Source organism: Rhinatrema bivittatum, chromosome 4 (assembly GCF_901001135.1).
Source record: "Rhinatrema bivittatum chromosome 4, aRhiBiv1.1, whole genome shotgun sequence".
In the NCBI taxonomy this organism is placed as follows: domain Eukaryota; kingdom Metazoa; phylum Chordata; class Amphibia; order Gymnophiona; family Rhinatrematidae; genus Rhinatrema; species Rhinatrema bivittatum.
Window position 1 is genome coordinate 58878674 of NC_042618.1, and position 17246 is coordinate 58895919.

Consider the following 17246-nt stretch of genomic DNA (forward strand, 5'->3'; position numbering starts at 1 on the left):
GATCAGGCCAGAGTCCTGTCAGTTTGCTGTAGAAAGGAGTCCGCTTCTTCAGTATTTGTTTACACTTCGGGTCTGCAGATTATTCTTGTTACCCTGGTTAATGAACAAGGTTCGCAGTTGGGGTTAGTGATCCAGTTTGGTTTATGGTTCCTGTATATAGTTAGTTTGGTTTTGATACCATTCTGCTTTGTCAATACATAATACTGGCAGACTGTGGGTGGCACCTAGGTATATAAGGCAGAGGCTGTCGAAACTTGCTCTGTCTCCATCTGCTGGAAGGGAGGCAAAACCCAGGAGTCTGGACTGATCCGCAGTACTACAGGAACGAAAATTATCAGGTAAGAATCAATTTTCTTTTTGTCTCCATCTGCTTGTAGGTGAGCAAAATATATGGATCTAGACTGCTCTGCTAGGACTCAAGGAAATATTTTTCTTTTTATTGCAGCCCAAAAATGACAGCTCTCAGTATAGTTAAAGGCACTGCACATAAAGGCTGTTTCCCTAAAGCTATCCCATTTTAGAATTAGCGTTGTTTCAACCACAGTGATTGAAACTATGCAGCTGCTGCCACCTTCTCCCTTTATTTGCCATGTCCCTAATCATCATTTAGTGTGACATACATGGTCAAGAGGAAGAAAACAGGGTAACACAGGCTACTGCATTTGCCCCAGAATTAGAATTTCAGGGTACAAAAGCATCTAAGGCTCAGCTTGTTTAACAAATGAGAGCACTGTCCTCCAGTGGTAGATAAGAGACTTCCCTATACCTCAACAGGGAAACTAATGGAAAGAAGGTTCTAAAGTGTGGAGTGGCAGTATGTGGATAACCTGGGTTAGACTCAGAGCTAACATAGGCCAGATAGTCTCACCTCTTTGGGACAAGCACAACAGGAGGAGGATGTGCCCTTAGGCACCCCAGCTGTCCTCCTGGCACTGATAGGAAAGAGAATGAAGACGTGGGATTGTCAGGCTAAATTGTGGGATGAGTGGAGGGGATGGGAGTTTTGTAACTGCTAGTCAGACTCACAGCCTAGAGGAGGGAAGATGGAAGAGAGAGAGGGGATGGAGACAAGAAAAATGGGCAGGGGATGGGGGAATGTGGGCAGGCACAGAATTTGGTTAGCTCGTCTCCATTCCTCCCAATCTTCCCCTGGTGGCCCCTATCGCAATTTCTTTCCTGAACTTGTAATTTAATGTATTCTATATTGGTTGATACACAGCATTAACTAGCAATTAATGCTATGGCAAGAGAATTTATTGTTAGCTGGTTTATAATTTTTCTTGTGTAAATCACTCGTGATGGTAAACCTGTAGGGAAAATGTTCTATACACATCTCACATATAGACATTTTCTTTACATATATACTGCTGATGCCAGATACATTTTCTCACCCCAGCCCAATCCCCTCACCTCCCTCCTTGAAGCCTGCTAGGCTCCCTACCTGGGTAGCACTACACTCTTTCAAACTATGAACTACAGCCATTGGCACAACAGTGCAAACCATTTGACCCACTCCCAAACAGACCTCACAAAGTGCCTATACACATGCAGATAAATTGAAGCCTACTTTACAAAAACAGCACCGGTAGAAAGAATCATATCAAATAATTTATTAAAAAAAACAAAACAAATACCTATCAGCTCAGAAAAGATTATTAAATATCAAAATTATATTTAATATAAATATTTATGTATACATTCTGGTCAAACAAGTTAACCTATGGCCTTTTTACAAAAAACATCTTTCACATTTAAGCTATAACTTGCTTGATTATACAAGTTACTTGTCCAATTCTGCTAAATAAAAAATAAATGCACAAAAAAATGTTCTGTTCAGATAAAGTAGAAAAGTTATTGCAATGAATATAGATTGAGGCTTAACATTGCTCACCACTAGAACAGTCCAAAATTGCACAAGATTTGGGGTTGATTAGTACTTGAACTGCTTGCCAAACAGCAGAATCCAAGCCCTTAATATTTGTTATTGAATAACCCACATTTTTTCCTTAGTGTCACACAAGTCAATTTAAAATATGATTGAAGAATCTGGGTTTGTTTTTGTATTGTAGATGTTATAAAGCTACATTTATATAAAGAGCTCAAAACAAAGGCACATGGAGCGGTTCAGAAGAATAAATTGGATATCCTAGAGGTGGGTTGGCTGCTTGCACAGTTAAGTTTCTCAGAAGCACTGGATGAGCTTGTATACTATAGCGCTCCTCATCATCATTTGTGGCGTACAGAAGCTCCCAAGAAAGATTTGCCCATTGACCTCTGACAGCTTCTGCATTTAATTTCCCAACCTGCACCAACAATTCCTGAAGGGTGAGCACTCTCCCAGTGTACACTCCCTAAGAAAGAATGACAATCAATATCTTGCAGAGTGGTATTTTTCAAGAACAGTACATTTAAAATAATTACACCTGGAAAATAATGGTACTTCAACATCATCTAATAAGACAGCAGAATTAGAACAGGTACCAAGAAAGGCAACAAAAAGGACAAAATGTCTTGTGTTGAAAGACTAAACAGGCTGAGGCTCTTTTGCCTGCAGAAGAGATAATGGGGGAGGGGAGAATTATAAACTTACGAGTGGTGTGGATAAAGTTAAGAACATAAGAAATTGCCATACTGGGTCAGACCAAGGGTCCATCAAGCCCAGCATCCTGTTTCCAACAGAGGCCAATCCAGGCTACAAGTACCTGGCAAGTATCCAAAAACTAAGTATATCCCATGCTTCTGATGCCAGTAATAGCAGTGGCTATTTTCTAAGTCAACTTGATAAATAGCAGGTAATGGACTTCTCCTCCAAGAACTTATTCAAACCTTTTTTTAAACCCAGCTACAGTCAATAAGGAACAGTTATTTATTCCTTTAAACAGGCCTAGAGGAACTAACATCAGATTTAAAACAAATCTAAGAAAGTTTTCAGTTAATATACAAATGAGAATTACTACTTACCTGATAATTTCCTTTTCTTTAAGACAGACAGATGAATCCAGAACCAGCAAGTTAGGCACCTCTACCAGCAGCTGGAGATGGAGCAAAGCTGACAACACAATATATATATACTCCTGCAGTGACAAAAGCCTGCCAGTATTCTCTGCAAAAGCCAACTGCGGACAGACTAACAAAATCTTGATTAATAACAGATAACCATGCCAGTACTCAGCCAAGAAACACTGAGCTCAGACAACGAATGTATTAATACTAGTCTAGGAATTGATTAACACTTAACAGTAACCCCTGGAACATGTAGCCACGCAGGTGGACCATAACACAATCATTCAGCAGCCAAGCGTGGGAAGCTGGATTCATCTGTCTGTCCTAAAGAAAAGGAAATTTTCAGGTAAGTAGTAATTTCTCATTTCTTAGCATCCAGACAGATGAATCCAGAACCAGTGGGATGTACCCACACTACTCCCGAATAGGGCAGGAGGCTGCCCACGGGTCCAGTCAAAACCGCACATGCAAAGGCTGTGTCCTCTAGGGCCTGCACAGCAAGACGATAATACCTGGAAAGGGTGTGTAAGGACCACCATGTAGCTTGGCAAATGTTGATGGGAGACAATCTAACTTCCATCCATGACACTGCCTAAGCCCTAATAGAATCAGCCCTAACCTGACTGGGCAATGGCCATTCAGCATCTACATACGCGACCGTGACTACCTCTTTAATCCAGCAAGCTATTGTAGCCCACAAAGCCAGAGCGCCCTGTTTACTTCTACCATGGAGGACAAACAGGCGATCTATCTTCCTGAGAGATCTAGAAACCTCCAGATACTTCACGATGTGTCTGAACATCCAAGAACCACAACAGGCGAAATTCTTCCACATCTCCCTATGTAGAGACGGCAGAGAAATGGAATGATTCAAGTGATAATCAGAGATCACTTTTGCAAAAAAAGGAAGAAACAGTACGCAGCTGTATCGACCCTGAAGTCACTTGAAGGAACAGCTCCCTGCAAGACAAGGTCTGTAGTTCAGATATTCTATATGCAGAACAAATCGCCACAAGAAACACCATTTTCAAGATCAGTAACCGCAAGGAAGTTTATGCATCAGTCGAAACCTAGGGTCCACTAAGAAATCCAAAACCAGATTAAAACGCCACAATGGCACCGTAACCGCAAGGGAGGACGACATGTTTCACTCCTTTCAAGAAACGGGCCACATGTGGATGAGCCGACAAAGGTCTACCAAGCCGCTACCTATACCTCTAAGGAATTAACGGCCAACCCTTTATTCAATTCATCCTGCAAAATTCCAAAATGAGCAGGATCCGAACGAGAAAGAACCCCTCGATCGTCACACCAAGCCTCAAACACTCACCAAATCTGAACATAGGCCAAGGAAATGGAGACCTTTCTTGCTCGCAGCAAGGTGGCAATCACCGCAGTAGAATATCCACGCTTCAGCAAGCAAGCCCTCTCAAGGATCATACTGTACAACAAAAATTGAGTCGGATCTTTGTGAAGAACTGGCCCCTGTTGCAACAGATACCTGTGCGCCAGAAACAGGAGAGGGAGTCTACCAGGAGCCTTCGCAGATCCGCATACCATGGTCTCCTGGGCCAATCTTGTGCCACCAGAAGCACCATCCCTCTGTGACTCTCAACCCTCCGAACCATTCTGCCCAACATGGGCCACTGGGGAAAGGCATATAGCAGCTCATCCTCTGGCCATTCCTGCACAAGAACATCAATGCCCAATGACTTGGCATCTCTCCTGCAACTGAAGAATTGAGGAACCTTTGCACTGCGAGAAGTCGCCAGCAAGTCCAGAAACACAAGGCCCCAGTGATCCACTATTAGCTGAAATGCTTCGTCTGACAATTCCCATTTCTCCTGGGTCCAGACTCTGCATGCTGAGAAAGTCTGCTCTTACATTGTCTTTTCCTGCAATGTGCGAGGCTGAGATCTCCTGAAGATGCACTTCCGCCCATTCCATAAGTTGGGCTATTTTCTGCGATACTTGCTGGCTCTTGGTTCTTCCCTGCTGATTGATGTAGGCCACTGTTGTTGCATTGTCCGATATTATCCAGACTGCTCAATTTTGCAGCCTGTTACCGAACTGCAAGCATGCTAACTGGACCTCCAGCCGACTGATGTTCCAGAGAGACCTTTCTGCACTCCAGCACCCTTGTGCTGTCAGTTCCTGACAGTGAGCTCCCCAACCCTGGGGGCTCGCATCTGTTGTGAGTACTAGCCAGTCCGGTGATTTCAAGGAAGCTGATTTCAGGGAAGCCCCCTTTTCTTATATGATCCGCTTGTAACCACCACTGTAGTTGAGAGCAAACCTCCATTGGCAGGTGGAGCCGAATCGACTTGTCCTGAGACTGTGGGCTTCGAGACAGCAGTGAGCACTGAAGAGGATGCATATGCACCTTCGCCCATGGCACCTCTTCCAGGGTCGCCGCTATCAATCCGAATACCTGTAGATAGGACCACACTGTCAGGTGTATTGTGTTCATCAACAGACGCACCTGGGCCAATACCCTGCTCTTCTTCATGTCGAACTGAACACCAAGATACTCTAGCGACTGAGATAGTCGAAGAGTGCTCTTGGCCAGGTTCACCACCCAACCGAGCTCCTGCAAAAAGGAGATCATTTTACACAACACCAGGAGGCTTTCTTCCAGAGAATTGGCCCTAATCAGCCAGTCATCTAAGTACAGATGTACCAGAATCCCATCCTTTCTCTACTCTGACACCACCACCACCACAGCCTTGGAAAAAGTTCAGGGTGCAAAAGCCAGACCAAAAAACAGCGCTTGAAACTGATGTCCCAAAACCGCGAATTGTAGAATTGCCAGATGGGAATATGCAAGTACCCTTGGAGAGATCCAAGGAGGTCAGAAACTCCAACTGCACGGCCATTTTCACTTAGCGCAAGGTTTCCATGTGAAAATGAGTCACCCGCAAATGACTGTTGACCCCTTTGAGATCCAGGATGGGACGAAAAGAGCCCTCTTTCTTGGGCACCACAAAATAAATGGAATACCGACCTGTATATTGAGACGTGGGCACTGGAACCACAGCCCTCAGACTGAGGAGCCTTGGCAATGTACACCCCACTGCCTGCCTCTTCTGGCAAGGAGCACCATGAACATGTCCTGAGGAACACTGCAGAACTCCAGCACATAATCTTCTCAAATCACTTCCAGAACCCACTGGAGGCAGGTCGGCACACCTTCAGTGGGAAGCTCTGGATGCTCCACTTCCGGAGCCTTCAACTTGTCTGAGCAGCCTGAGACAAAGGACTGGGATCTACCCAAAAGTCAAGTCCTCCGAAAAGCCGCTCTTCTATAGGGTTGAAAACGTATGAATCCCCTTGTATGATCCCTTATCCTGAAGGCTCGTGGCACCTGTTTCTCATCCTCTGGTAATTGAGGAACCTGGGTCTCTCCCATTTATTGTCCATCTCCTCCAGTTCACCTCCAAACAAGAGCGAACCTTTAAAAGGCAACTTCATAAGGATAGTCATTTAGATTGTATCGGCCGACCAATTTCTCAGTCATAGCTGATGCCTAGCCACTATTTCTGATTTCCCTCCTGCGACCGAGGTGCAAACAAATCGCAGCCCACATCTACCAAAAAAGGCAGCTGCTGGTTTCATCACTGCCCAAGGTTTATTGACTTCCTGGACAGCAATAAGGAGCAAGCAATCAGGGAACAACAGGACACTATCTGCAAACTCAATGCCATCACTTCAAAGCCCTGCTTGAGGATAGCCTCAATTCTCCCATCATGGGCATCCTTTAAGGCCGTTCCCCATTCTACGAGAATAGTCATCCGCTTGGTGATAACACACACAAGCACTTCCATCTTTGGAAAATGTAATTGCTCTTGCGCAGCCGGATCCAGGGGGGTACATGCCATCCAAGACCCATCCCCCTTTGAAATTAGTTTCCAGGGCACCCCACTCAAGATCAATTAATTCTTGAATGGCATCCATAACATGAGATCTTTCTTTGGCTCAGACATGTATTCAGACCCATCATCCTCAATGTCTGTGATTTAGGGCCAGCAACTCATCTTTATGAAAGAACTACAACATAGTTCTAAACGGTTCCAATCGCAAAGGAGTTTCCATGCTCCAGGGAACAAATGATTGGTTTCATAATTCATGCCATCAGGATCTCCATCAGAAAGACCAGTAGCCAATTAGGCATGCCCCAATAATTACCCACACCACCATGCATGCGGAGTTTCACTGCCTACAACCTAGAACCAACAGTAGAGGTTGGGGCAGAGGACTTCGGCTGATGAAGGCAAATGGAACCGTGCCAAAACCAGGGGCACCTATCCTGAGCCCACTGAACTACCATCCCCTGTTGACGAACCAGTTAGGGGAGGTCCAAGTACTGCAACCCTTCTGGCATTTTTTTTTTGTTACAAACCAGGCTGGTAAGAGCCAGGCTTAGTAAAATCAGATGAAGGCAATTCTTCCTGAGCCTCCAAGTAATGCTGGCTCAATTATAGGGAACACCCTGCTGAGACACCCAAATATAACAAGCAGCACAGAGGGTAAGGCACTTAGACTGATAGCACTTATGACTAAGAAAGCTATCAGTACACTGAATAAGCTTCTGATGTGTGCGTCCAGCTGAAGCTACCAGAGAAAATCTTGGAGTCCAAAATTTAGGTGTCTAAATTATCCTGGGCATCCAAATTTAGTACATGTGCTGCTGAAGCGAGCACCAAACGTCCAAATTATAGGCGTTCGAATTTAGGCGCTCCACACCAAAAATTGATGGGCACTGAGGCCATACTGCTTGGGTGCAGATATCAGAGTGTATAAAATTAGGCACACAGATGGACACTCTCAACCAACTAGATGTCCAATTAAGCTCGAATGTATTTGCACAATCTGATGGAACTGAAGAGGGCAGCTTAACGTGCAGGTAAGAAGCCTGCGAATGCTGCCACAGCCTACCACGTGGTGAACAAGAAAGGAGCCTGACAGTAGGGCCTAGGCTAAAGGGCCACTCAAATGTCAGCTGCCTGCGTTCTCCAACTCCCACAGAAGTGGGAACGCACATTGGATCGGCACACCAAGCTCAGAGACCGAAGGAGAGAGGAACTCTACACAAAACTCACTCTCTGCTTACAATAACAAAAAATTTGTATTTTTTTTACCTGAGCTCAGCCCATCCCAGCGAAGAACAGAGTTAGTCTCCGGCTGCAAGGGGAGAAGGCATATATGTTCACTGCTGTGCTCGCTTCCTGCACCCACTGCGTTTCAGCTGTTTCAAAAGCTAAGTCCACGCCGGCTGAAAAACCAGCTATCCGACCAAGGCATTCATCCGAGGGACCACGTAAATCACCACAGGAATTCTCAACTAGGGAGGGACCATTTGGTATCACCGCAGGAGAATGGAGAGAATTAAATGTCCTTCTTCTTTCTCCTTCTAAAACCTGAAGTAATCCCTAGTAGAGAGATGCACGTCCAGCATCTGCTGGAGACGGAGAATACTGGCGGGCTGATGTCACTGCAGGAGTATATATACTGCGATGTCAGCTTTGCTCTGACTCCATCTGCTGGTAGAGGTGCATAACCCACATATTCTGGATTCATTTATCTGGACGCCAAGAAACTATCAAATTTGTTGCTGAAGGATGTGGTCAAGGTTAATAATATAGCAGAGTTTAAAAACGGTTTAAACAAATTTCTGGATGACAGGTGTGGAGATTGCCACCACGTGTGAGAAAGGAATTGGGAAGGGATGTTCGCATTAAGAACTGAAGTATGTCTCGGATTGGCCACTGCTGGAGAACAGATACTGGGCTTGATGGACCACTTTCCTGACTCAGAATCGTACTGCTTCTGTTCTAAAATTAAAACTAAAATATATCAAATGAAGGACCTAATAACTTAAGGACACATTTAAGTGGAAATAGGTCATAAAAGGACAAATTATTACAGAGGCATATTTTTAAATGATAAACTATTGCTTTTTCAATAAAACCAAGTTGTCACATTTATTGCACCTGATTTTTGTCCCACCTGCCCCCTTCTCAGCAGTTGCTACCTGATCTGGCCATTGTCATTCCATTGATATTATTCTAAAACTCTAAAGTCTTGACAGAAACTGTAACAGAAAATAGATCTATTTTAGGGGATCTGTTAGGTACTTGTGATCTGGATTGGCTACTGTCAAGTTAGGCTACTGGGCTCAATGAACCTTGGTCTCACCAGTATGGCATTTCTTAGGTTATGAAGCAAGTGATTTGTTGCATAATGGTAACCAGGGACATGTCTGGACAGTTTTAACTAAGTATCCAGCTTGATATACAATATTACCATTTGATCAAAAAATATAAGCTCTGCTATGTGCACATAGCAGATGACCCAGCTGTTTCAAGCACCACCAGCACCCAAGATTGTCAAGGATAAACTTGTTCTGTGGATGTAGAGTTACCTAAAAGGCCAACAACTTGGAAATAAATTAAAATCATTAAAGTAAGAATATTGTAATAGAAAAACTACTTTAATAAATGCAGTTTCTTTTTTCATGCATTCTTACCATTTTACGATTATGCCCCAAAGAAAAAAGGTATGGCTTCTCTTGCAAAACCGCTTGCTGCCATTCAGCATCGGATACTAAACCAATGTACCAATCGTTTTCATATTCTTCCAAATAGTTAAGCAGCTCTTTGAAATCTTCTAGTGGGCCCAAACTTGCTTTATCAACCATTAATTTAAAGGAATATCTAAAAAGACAGCATTTATAATACAATTACACTGTATAAAGTTTCTACATCTTCATTTCTGGTGCAACAGAAGATGAAACTGAAAATAAAACTGTTGCTGAAAGTGTTCTCACAAGCTGAAAATTATACTTCACACTCTAGATCTTAAAGTCTAAAATGCTAGAAGTTACAGCAAAGTAACTTTACACTCTGCAAATCAATAAGATTTTAGAAACAAAAATGACTCCCTCCATTTAATTACTTATTTAAGTGTTCCTACTTGCCATTTTTTTTGAAACAAGATTTAGGCATAGATGATACATTCTGTTGCTGAGGAACCTGAACACATCTGTTCTATAATTGTGGGGGCTGGCCCACATGAAGAATGCTTTCCTTCTACAGCAGCATTCCAGTCACTGGCTGTATCTATTTACCTAGCTGCACTCCAAAGTACCCCAGATTAGAAGCTACGAAAGAGCTTACAGTTTGGAGTACATCAACTGGCTTCTTTTTTTTATGATTTGCAACCTTGTCCTTGAGACACACAAAATGTTCTGGTTTTCAGACTATTCATAAGAAATCTTCACAAGACAAGTTTTGCCTAGATAGGGTTTCCAAAGTATGAAGATCTCTTGAACATATTCATTATGGATATCCTGAAGACCAGAACAGTTAGGACAGAATTGGAAACGACTGTGCTATAATATTACATGTCTACACGCCAGTCTGTCATTTGGTCAGTCAGAATGCAATGTTGCTGTCAATACATACTGAAAATGTTTAGGGCTTTGGGTATGTGAAAGGTTTTATAATGCAAACTACTTTTTACCTGAATGCTTTCAGTGCAAGTTGATAGAGCTCTGGTTTTCCTTTGAGCCAGTCCAAACCAACTGACCATGGAATGCCACCAGAGTATGCTCTATATATGTAACTAGGTCCAGGAACTGCATGATCTGCTCCAAATATACCAAAATAAGACAACAATACTCCTTGGGTGTATATATCTTTCAAGCCTTTGTCTTTTATTACTTCTTCATGCAAATTTGAGGGTTTTTCTTTCAAATGAAGGAAATCCAGCTGCCTTAAAATAAACTGGTACCAGTCTTCAGGAAACATCTGCTTCATATCATTCAGTTTGGCACTACCCAATGGTCCTGATCTCCAATCCTCAGGTAGGCTGAGTAGTTTTGAATATGAGCAGCTAAATTCTACCACTGGAAAATTTACAGGTTTGTTTTGTTTTCCTCTGTCAACAGCAGGAAACCCAAATCCAATAGCACTAAGTAAGTTGTCTGTAAAGGCATCCTTCATTGAATCGCCACCTAAGCTTTTTGTTTCTACAGCTCCTGGAATGAACAGAGATTTGGTTGTTGACTGCTCAGTTTCTTTTGCTCTTTTTTTCTGTCTGCTGGCCTCAAGGTCAAACAGATCATCTTCATCATCATCAGACCATTCATCCAGTGCATCTACATTAAAACTTTCTGTGTCTTTTGTTGTCTCAGACATTCGCATGGTATTGATATTTTTTGCCTGATGTATTTGAGATTGTGTAGCTTGAGTCTCTTCAGTTTCTGCCACTTCATTAAGTTTTTTGTGTGTTTTAGACCTTTTATAACAATACTGTACAAGTATCCATAGAAGTACTTTAATAAAATCATCTTTAAATTGTTTCAAGTTGTCATGCGAATCAATTATTCCAGATAAAACATTCCTGGCATCTGAATACAATCGCACTGGAACCACAGTACAAGGTGTTAAAATATTTCCAAAATGGTGGTTGAGAGAAAATGCTGATTCATGTTCCTGTTCAAAGGCCATTTCAAAGATTTCATCGACTCTACGGGCCTCAGCAGTATGGCATGATGTCTCCTGTAATTCGAGTCCCTAAAACAGAAAATGAAATTTTGGGTTTACTCATTAATGCTTTGATGCCCTATGCAAAGCCAACAAGCATATTTACTAACCTATTTTAACACTTATTGGCATCAGATCTTTTTCTTACAGAAAAAAAAAAAAGTTTAACCTTGTAATGCCACTGTATAGTCTCCTTTTACAAACAAGTCCATAGCCAACATTTCATTTTTACTCTCCCTGTTATTTAACAGATAATTAAACTTTGTAATAGAGTTGTACCAGTCATTATCTCTAATTAGTAAGAACAGTAATGGCCCTATATAGCTAGATCCATTACCTGTTTATAGTGTGTGCGTCTTTTGCAACTGGGTAAAATCTCTATTTGTTTTATAAGTACATGATTTTACTATAGGAATAATGAATACATTCACTCAGCATTTCCACAGGCCTAAGCATTCTCTGCTTGTCTCAACTTGATCCTCCATCTGTTCCCTGCTTCTTTGAATGCTTGAAATGGTTTGCTGCTGTCATTTGATATTTTTAGTTCTTCACTATCTACAGCTGAAGGTGTAGGGGACATCATACTGTCATAACATTCACATTCCTAATTCAATAGAACTCTTCCATGGTAAAATTTACCTCTTCTAGTGGCAAAGCAATAGAATATACCAAATAATATGCCTTAGTTTCTATCTTGGAAAACATAACTAAATACATTTTTAGCAAATTTTCACCTTAATATTAACACAGCAATATGTGAAGCCTTTTTCTAGCACCAATATCCACATCAAACGATCCTGAAAGCGGCATAAGTAGTGAGAGCCAGATGAAAGGAGACCTAAAAATGAACAGAAAAACATTTTTTTTTCCTATTTTTACCCTCTTCCTCCCTCATCTGAAGTCTTAATTCTAACTCTACATACACCACAGGTCCAATATCTATCCAGTGATTAAACCAATGGAGAAAAGGCACAGTTTTGGACCATTAAACATGTACACTTGGCTATATTGTAGAGGTTTGCAATGGTCACGTTTAGAACCCTCAGGCATAACTTTGGGTATGTCCTGATGCCTTTTCTCCATATTTTCATTGCAATGATCTTCTGAAATTATAGGTTATGCTGGAGCCTTCTGTAATTCTGGATCCTCTAAGATGGCCACATGTTTTGCCAAATGTTGATAAGTAACCAAGATACATTTCTTCTATTTGGTAATGCTTTGCTATGAACACTTTTTTTTCCTAATTGAATGCATTCTCTCAACAACCTAGGAGTAGATTTAATTTATAGCATTTTGTGATTTTTCTTTTTTTAAGAGCAGGAACTGTGTGCACATACATACTGAAAGAAACATAAAAGGAAGTGATTGGCACCATGTATGCTGGTGACATACGATATATTGCAGTCTAGGGAAAAATTGTGAAGAAATGATCGATACAGAAGTGAAATAGCCTTTGTGATAAAACAGAACTATTGTTGACCTCTATTTAAAAGTCTATCAGACTCCAGTAAAAGCATTTACTTGTCATCCCCCCCCCCCCCCCATCTCTGGCAAGACCTCGGTAGACTGAAGCAGCACACAGGGCTACTTTCTCTTTTCAGGTGAGATAAACTGTTTTTGCTGACGACCCTGCCCTGATGCTGACTGTCAAGCTCCTTCCACTCTCCCCCAGCGCCTGTATTTCGAAGCCTACCCAACACCAGCACAGCACAAAGGTGCCCAGCAAAGGGGAACACTCCTTTGTGTGCCCCGACATGGACCTTTTGCTTTTGTCTTTAACAGACAAATCATTCAATAAAGAAAAGTAAGTTCCAAGATTGGAATTCAAATAGTTGGTATAGGAAGAATTTTGATTCTCTTTCAGGGAATCCACTGTAAGGTCTCAAGATGAAAGGGCTTTGGTTATTTTACATCATGTTTATGTTATATTCTTTATTACTTATAAAAAGCATTCAGTGGTTGTTCCTTTTTTATTAAACCAATTCATTTTTTTCTGCAGGCAAAAATACTTTGAATGTACAGGGCAGGGCTTCCCAAACTATGGGTCAGGATCCCAGATGGGGGTCACAGAATCTTCAGCTGGGGTCAGAAGTGCCTCCAAAGGCAGCATTCTTCTAGTTCCAGCAGCTTTAGAGGAAGTGAAGGGTCAGAGGGGATCAACTGGGGAGGAATGTGAGAAAAGGGTTGGAGGGGAAGAGGTGATGCTGAGAGGAAATGGGATGAATGGGAAGGAATGACAGAGGATCAGTTGGGGATTAAAGAAAGGCTTGGGGGGAGAGAGAGGAGCAGAAGGGCAGATGTGAAAAGGGCAGGGGAGTTGAGAGGAAGTCCTCAGGAGGGACTGGAGGTTGAGAGGGGATCAGCTGGTGCAGGGAGGGTGAGGAGTAATTATTGGAGGGGACCACACTTCTGCCAATTTGTTTTGGTCATCTTTTGGGGTCATGTGAACTTTTAAGTGCTAAAATGGGATCACACTGGGTAAAATTTTGGGAAGCCCTGGTATAGAGGACCTTCATACATTAGCATGAGGCTTTCTTTCAACAGAGCCTTATTTCCTGGGTTATGCATAACCATCGGTCCAATGTACAGTTTTATCCCAATATTAACTGCAGAAGGAAAATATGCTCACACTGTCCTAAATAACAGCTTAAAAGGCCTTTAATTCCTATGAGGACGTTGAATCCATTATACAAAGATACTAAAACCATTGCAACCTTATCTCAAAACCCAAACTCACGTATGGTTTCCTCTCTTAATATACAACTGATTAACACTAATGTGGTACGCTCAAAAGTGGCAGTGCATAAGGATTTAATTAATGAATATAAACTAAACATTCCGTGTCACTAAAACATGGTTAAATAGCAATGACACTAACAACAGTGGAGTTATACCCCCTTATTCAATATTTTCTTCAGCAAGAATTAAATAAAGGGGGTGAAGTACTAATGGTAATCCACTCATTGCTTAAGTCTTATCAAGTAAAGTAATCTAAGTTTTACTGCTAATAATTGAAAATTCACAAACTATTGCACTTTTGTTAATATATAGAGCATGCTATGCAGCAATTTTATCTATTTCTTTAATTGCTGTCAAATATATTTTCAATATAAAAATATTCTTCTTTTGGGAGACTTTTAATGTGCACCCAGATAACCCTGCTGACAGCACAGCTCAAGGTTTCTCAAGATTAATAGCAGCCTTTAAGGTGAATTTTAAAAGCGATGTGTGCACATAAAATAGCAGATGCGTACGTAAATAGGGCCGAATTTTCAAAGATTTACGTGCGGAGAGGGGGTTACGCGTGCAGGGCCTATTTTATAAAGGCCCGGCGACGCATGTAAAGCCCCGGGACGCGTCTAACTCCCAGGGCGGGACAGGGCAGGCGCAAAAGGTAAGATAGAGGTCGGGGGGGGGGGAGGTTAGAATAGGGCTAGGGGGTGGGAATATAGAGTAGGGGGAAGGGAAGTTCCCTCTCAGGCCACTCCTAAATCGGAGCAGCCTGGGAGGGAATGGGTGAAGGCTGCGGGCATCTGTGCGCACAGGGTGGACAATTGTGCACGCCAACCCTCGACTGTATAACATGCATGCACCTGTGTGCTGGGTAGCGCGCGTACATGTACGCCCGCAGCTTCTTTGAAAATCTACCCCATAGTGCTTATTCACACTAGAACTATTTTTGTAAACATTGCACATTTACAAATGTAAATACTGCTGCACAAATAAAGTTGCTCATGTAAAAAAAAAAAAAAGGGGTGGATTGGGGCAGGTCAGGGTTGTTCCATGGCAGGGCCAACATTTACATGCATAAATTGCGATTTTACAACCTGCAAATACAGCACATGTACAGCTGTTTATTTATTTAGGCGTTTTATATACTGTCTTTCCAAAAGAAGATCACAACGGTTTACAAAATTAGCGTTAATATTCATGGACAGCATTCGCATACTGGGTCAGCATCACAGCAAATACATATTCTGGTTCATAGTCATAGGTCAACAGCTAATAAATCCAGTTCATATTCATACAGTTTCTAGATCAACCCAACTGCAAATATAAGTTCTATTTCTACTTTACATCGTTCATTGCTTGTTACCTGCTATTTATCAGATATATGTCAGAATAAAACTCTTTATGCCCAAAAATAATTGAATGAAAGATCTGGTTAAACTGCAGGAAATGTAGACTGAATAACCTGAGGGCAAACTGGTGGACTAATTGGTAAAACTGGTAATTTCCTTCACACGCACATATTATAAAATGTGCTGACTTACGTGCATAAAAGCTGACAAATGCAAAGGAAAATATGCAAACATTTCCTTGTGTAAATGCTTAAAATTAGGAGCACATGTATGCGCAAACAGGCGTATTTTACATAATGCATGTGCACTTGCATGCACAATATAAAATTCATGCATTTGTGGGCTCTTGCGTGCTTGTTTTAAAATAATCGTCTTAGGTTTTATTCAATGGGTAACCACACCCATGCATAAGGAGGGACAACCCTGGATCTTGATTTCCTGAGCATTCTTCAATCAGAAGAATTCTTTCAGAACTTCTTAGCAATTTCAGCTGAGTGATCCAACTATTTCTTTAGTATTTTTCTCATTAACCTTTAAAAACACCTCTGATAAAGCAAGTGTTGCTTACCTGTAACAGGTCTTCTCACAGGACAGCAGGATGTTAGTCCTCACATATGGATGACGTCAGTGGTCGGAGCCCTGCTACGGAAAACTTTTCTGTCAAAGTTTCTATAAAGCTTTGACTGACGCTGGCACACTGAGTGCACTGAGCATGCTCAGCCTGCAATTATCCCTGTGACCACAGGTGTCTCCCCTCAGTCTCGTCTTATAGCAAAAAGCGCAAGTGAAACTAAAATAATAAAAGGTATGTAGACCCAACTCTGTGGGGTGGCGGGTGGGTTTCGTGAGGACTAACATCCTGCTGTCCTGTGAGAACACCTGTTACAGGTAAGCAACACTTGCTTGTCACAGGACAAGCAGGATGGTAGTCCTCACATATGGGTGAGTACCAAGCTGAGGATGCCCGAGAGTGCACCAAATGCACCCAAAGACGTGCAAAAGTCGCAACGACGGGGGTGGAATTTGGTAAGGAGGGCATCCTGAAACCCTTAACGGGTTGGTGGAAGGATGTTGGGTAGTTAAACCGAAAAGAGGAGGAGCAGACAGACTGGCCAAACATGGAAGCATGCCGGCCAGTCTTATCTAAGCGATAATGAGCTGCAAAGGTATGGAGAGAGCTCCAGCTCGCAGCCTTACAAATATGTACAAGCGGCACTGGCCGAAGGTGGGCTATTGAGGCTGGTACGGCCCTAACAGAGTGTGGTTACACACGGTGTTGTAGTGAAATGCCTGCTTGTTGGTAGGAAAAAGAGATACAGAACGTTAATTATGAGGAATAGGTCTGTTTGCCCACTGGAACTCGCAGCTTGGCTTTTGCCACAGGAGGAAAGAGTTAGGTGTAATTCCTATGGAGTGTAGTGCGGTCTGGATAGAATGCAAGTGCACTTTTACAGTTCAAGGAGTGGAAAACCCTCTCGCTCTGGGAGAGAGAGGTGTTGGGAAAAAGTGGGCAGAGTATATTCTGAGTAAGGTGAGATGCTGCATCTACCTTAAGAACGATATGTGGTTGAGTATGTAAAACCACTCTGTCACGGAGGAACGGAGGGTCGGGTGA

The 17246-nt window shown here is 42.3% G+C and overlaps 1 protein-coding gene across 6 annotated transcripts in view; it reads right to left on the reverse strand.

Moving 5' to 3' along the window:
• Positions 1-1594: 1594 nt before the first annotated feature.
• PCNX4 (pecanex 4) overlaps positions 1595-17246 on the reverse strand; it is a 63459-nt gene continuing 47807 nt past the window's right edge. For all 6 annotated transcript variants that reach the window (XM_029598188.1, XM_029598186.1, XM_029598182.1 and 3 more), the window contains 4 exons: positions 12284-12387; positions 10525-11579; positions 9530-9716; positions 1595-2351 (listed from right to left, as the gene is read on the reverse strand). In XM_029598188.1, the coding sequence (XP_029454048.1) occupies positions 2100-2351; positions 9530-9716; positions 10525-11579; positions 12284-12387 (1598 nt within the window). In that variant the 3' untranslated portion in view covers positions 1595-2099. The remainder of the gene's footprint in view (positions 2352-9529; positions 9717-10524; positions 11580-12283; positions 12388-17246) is intronic.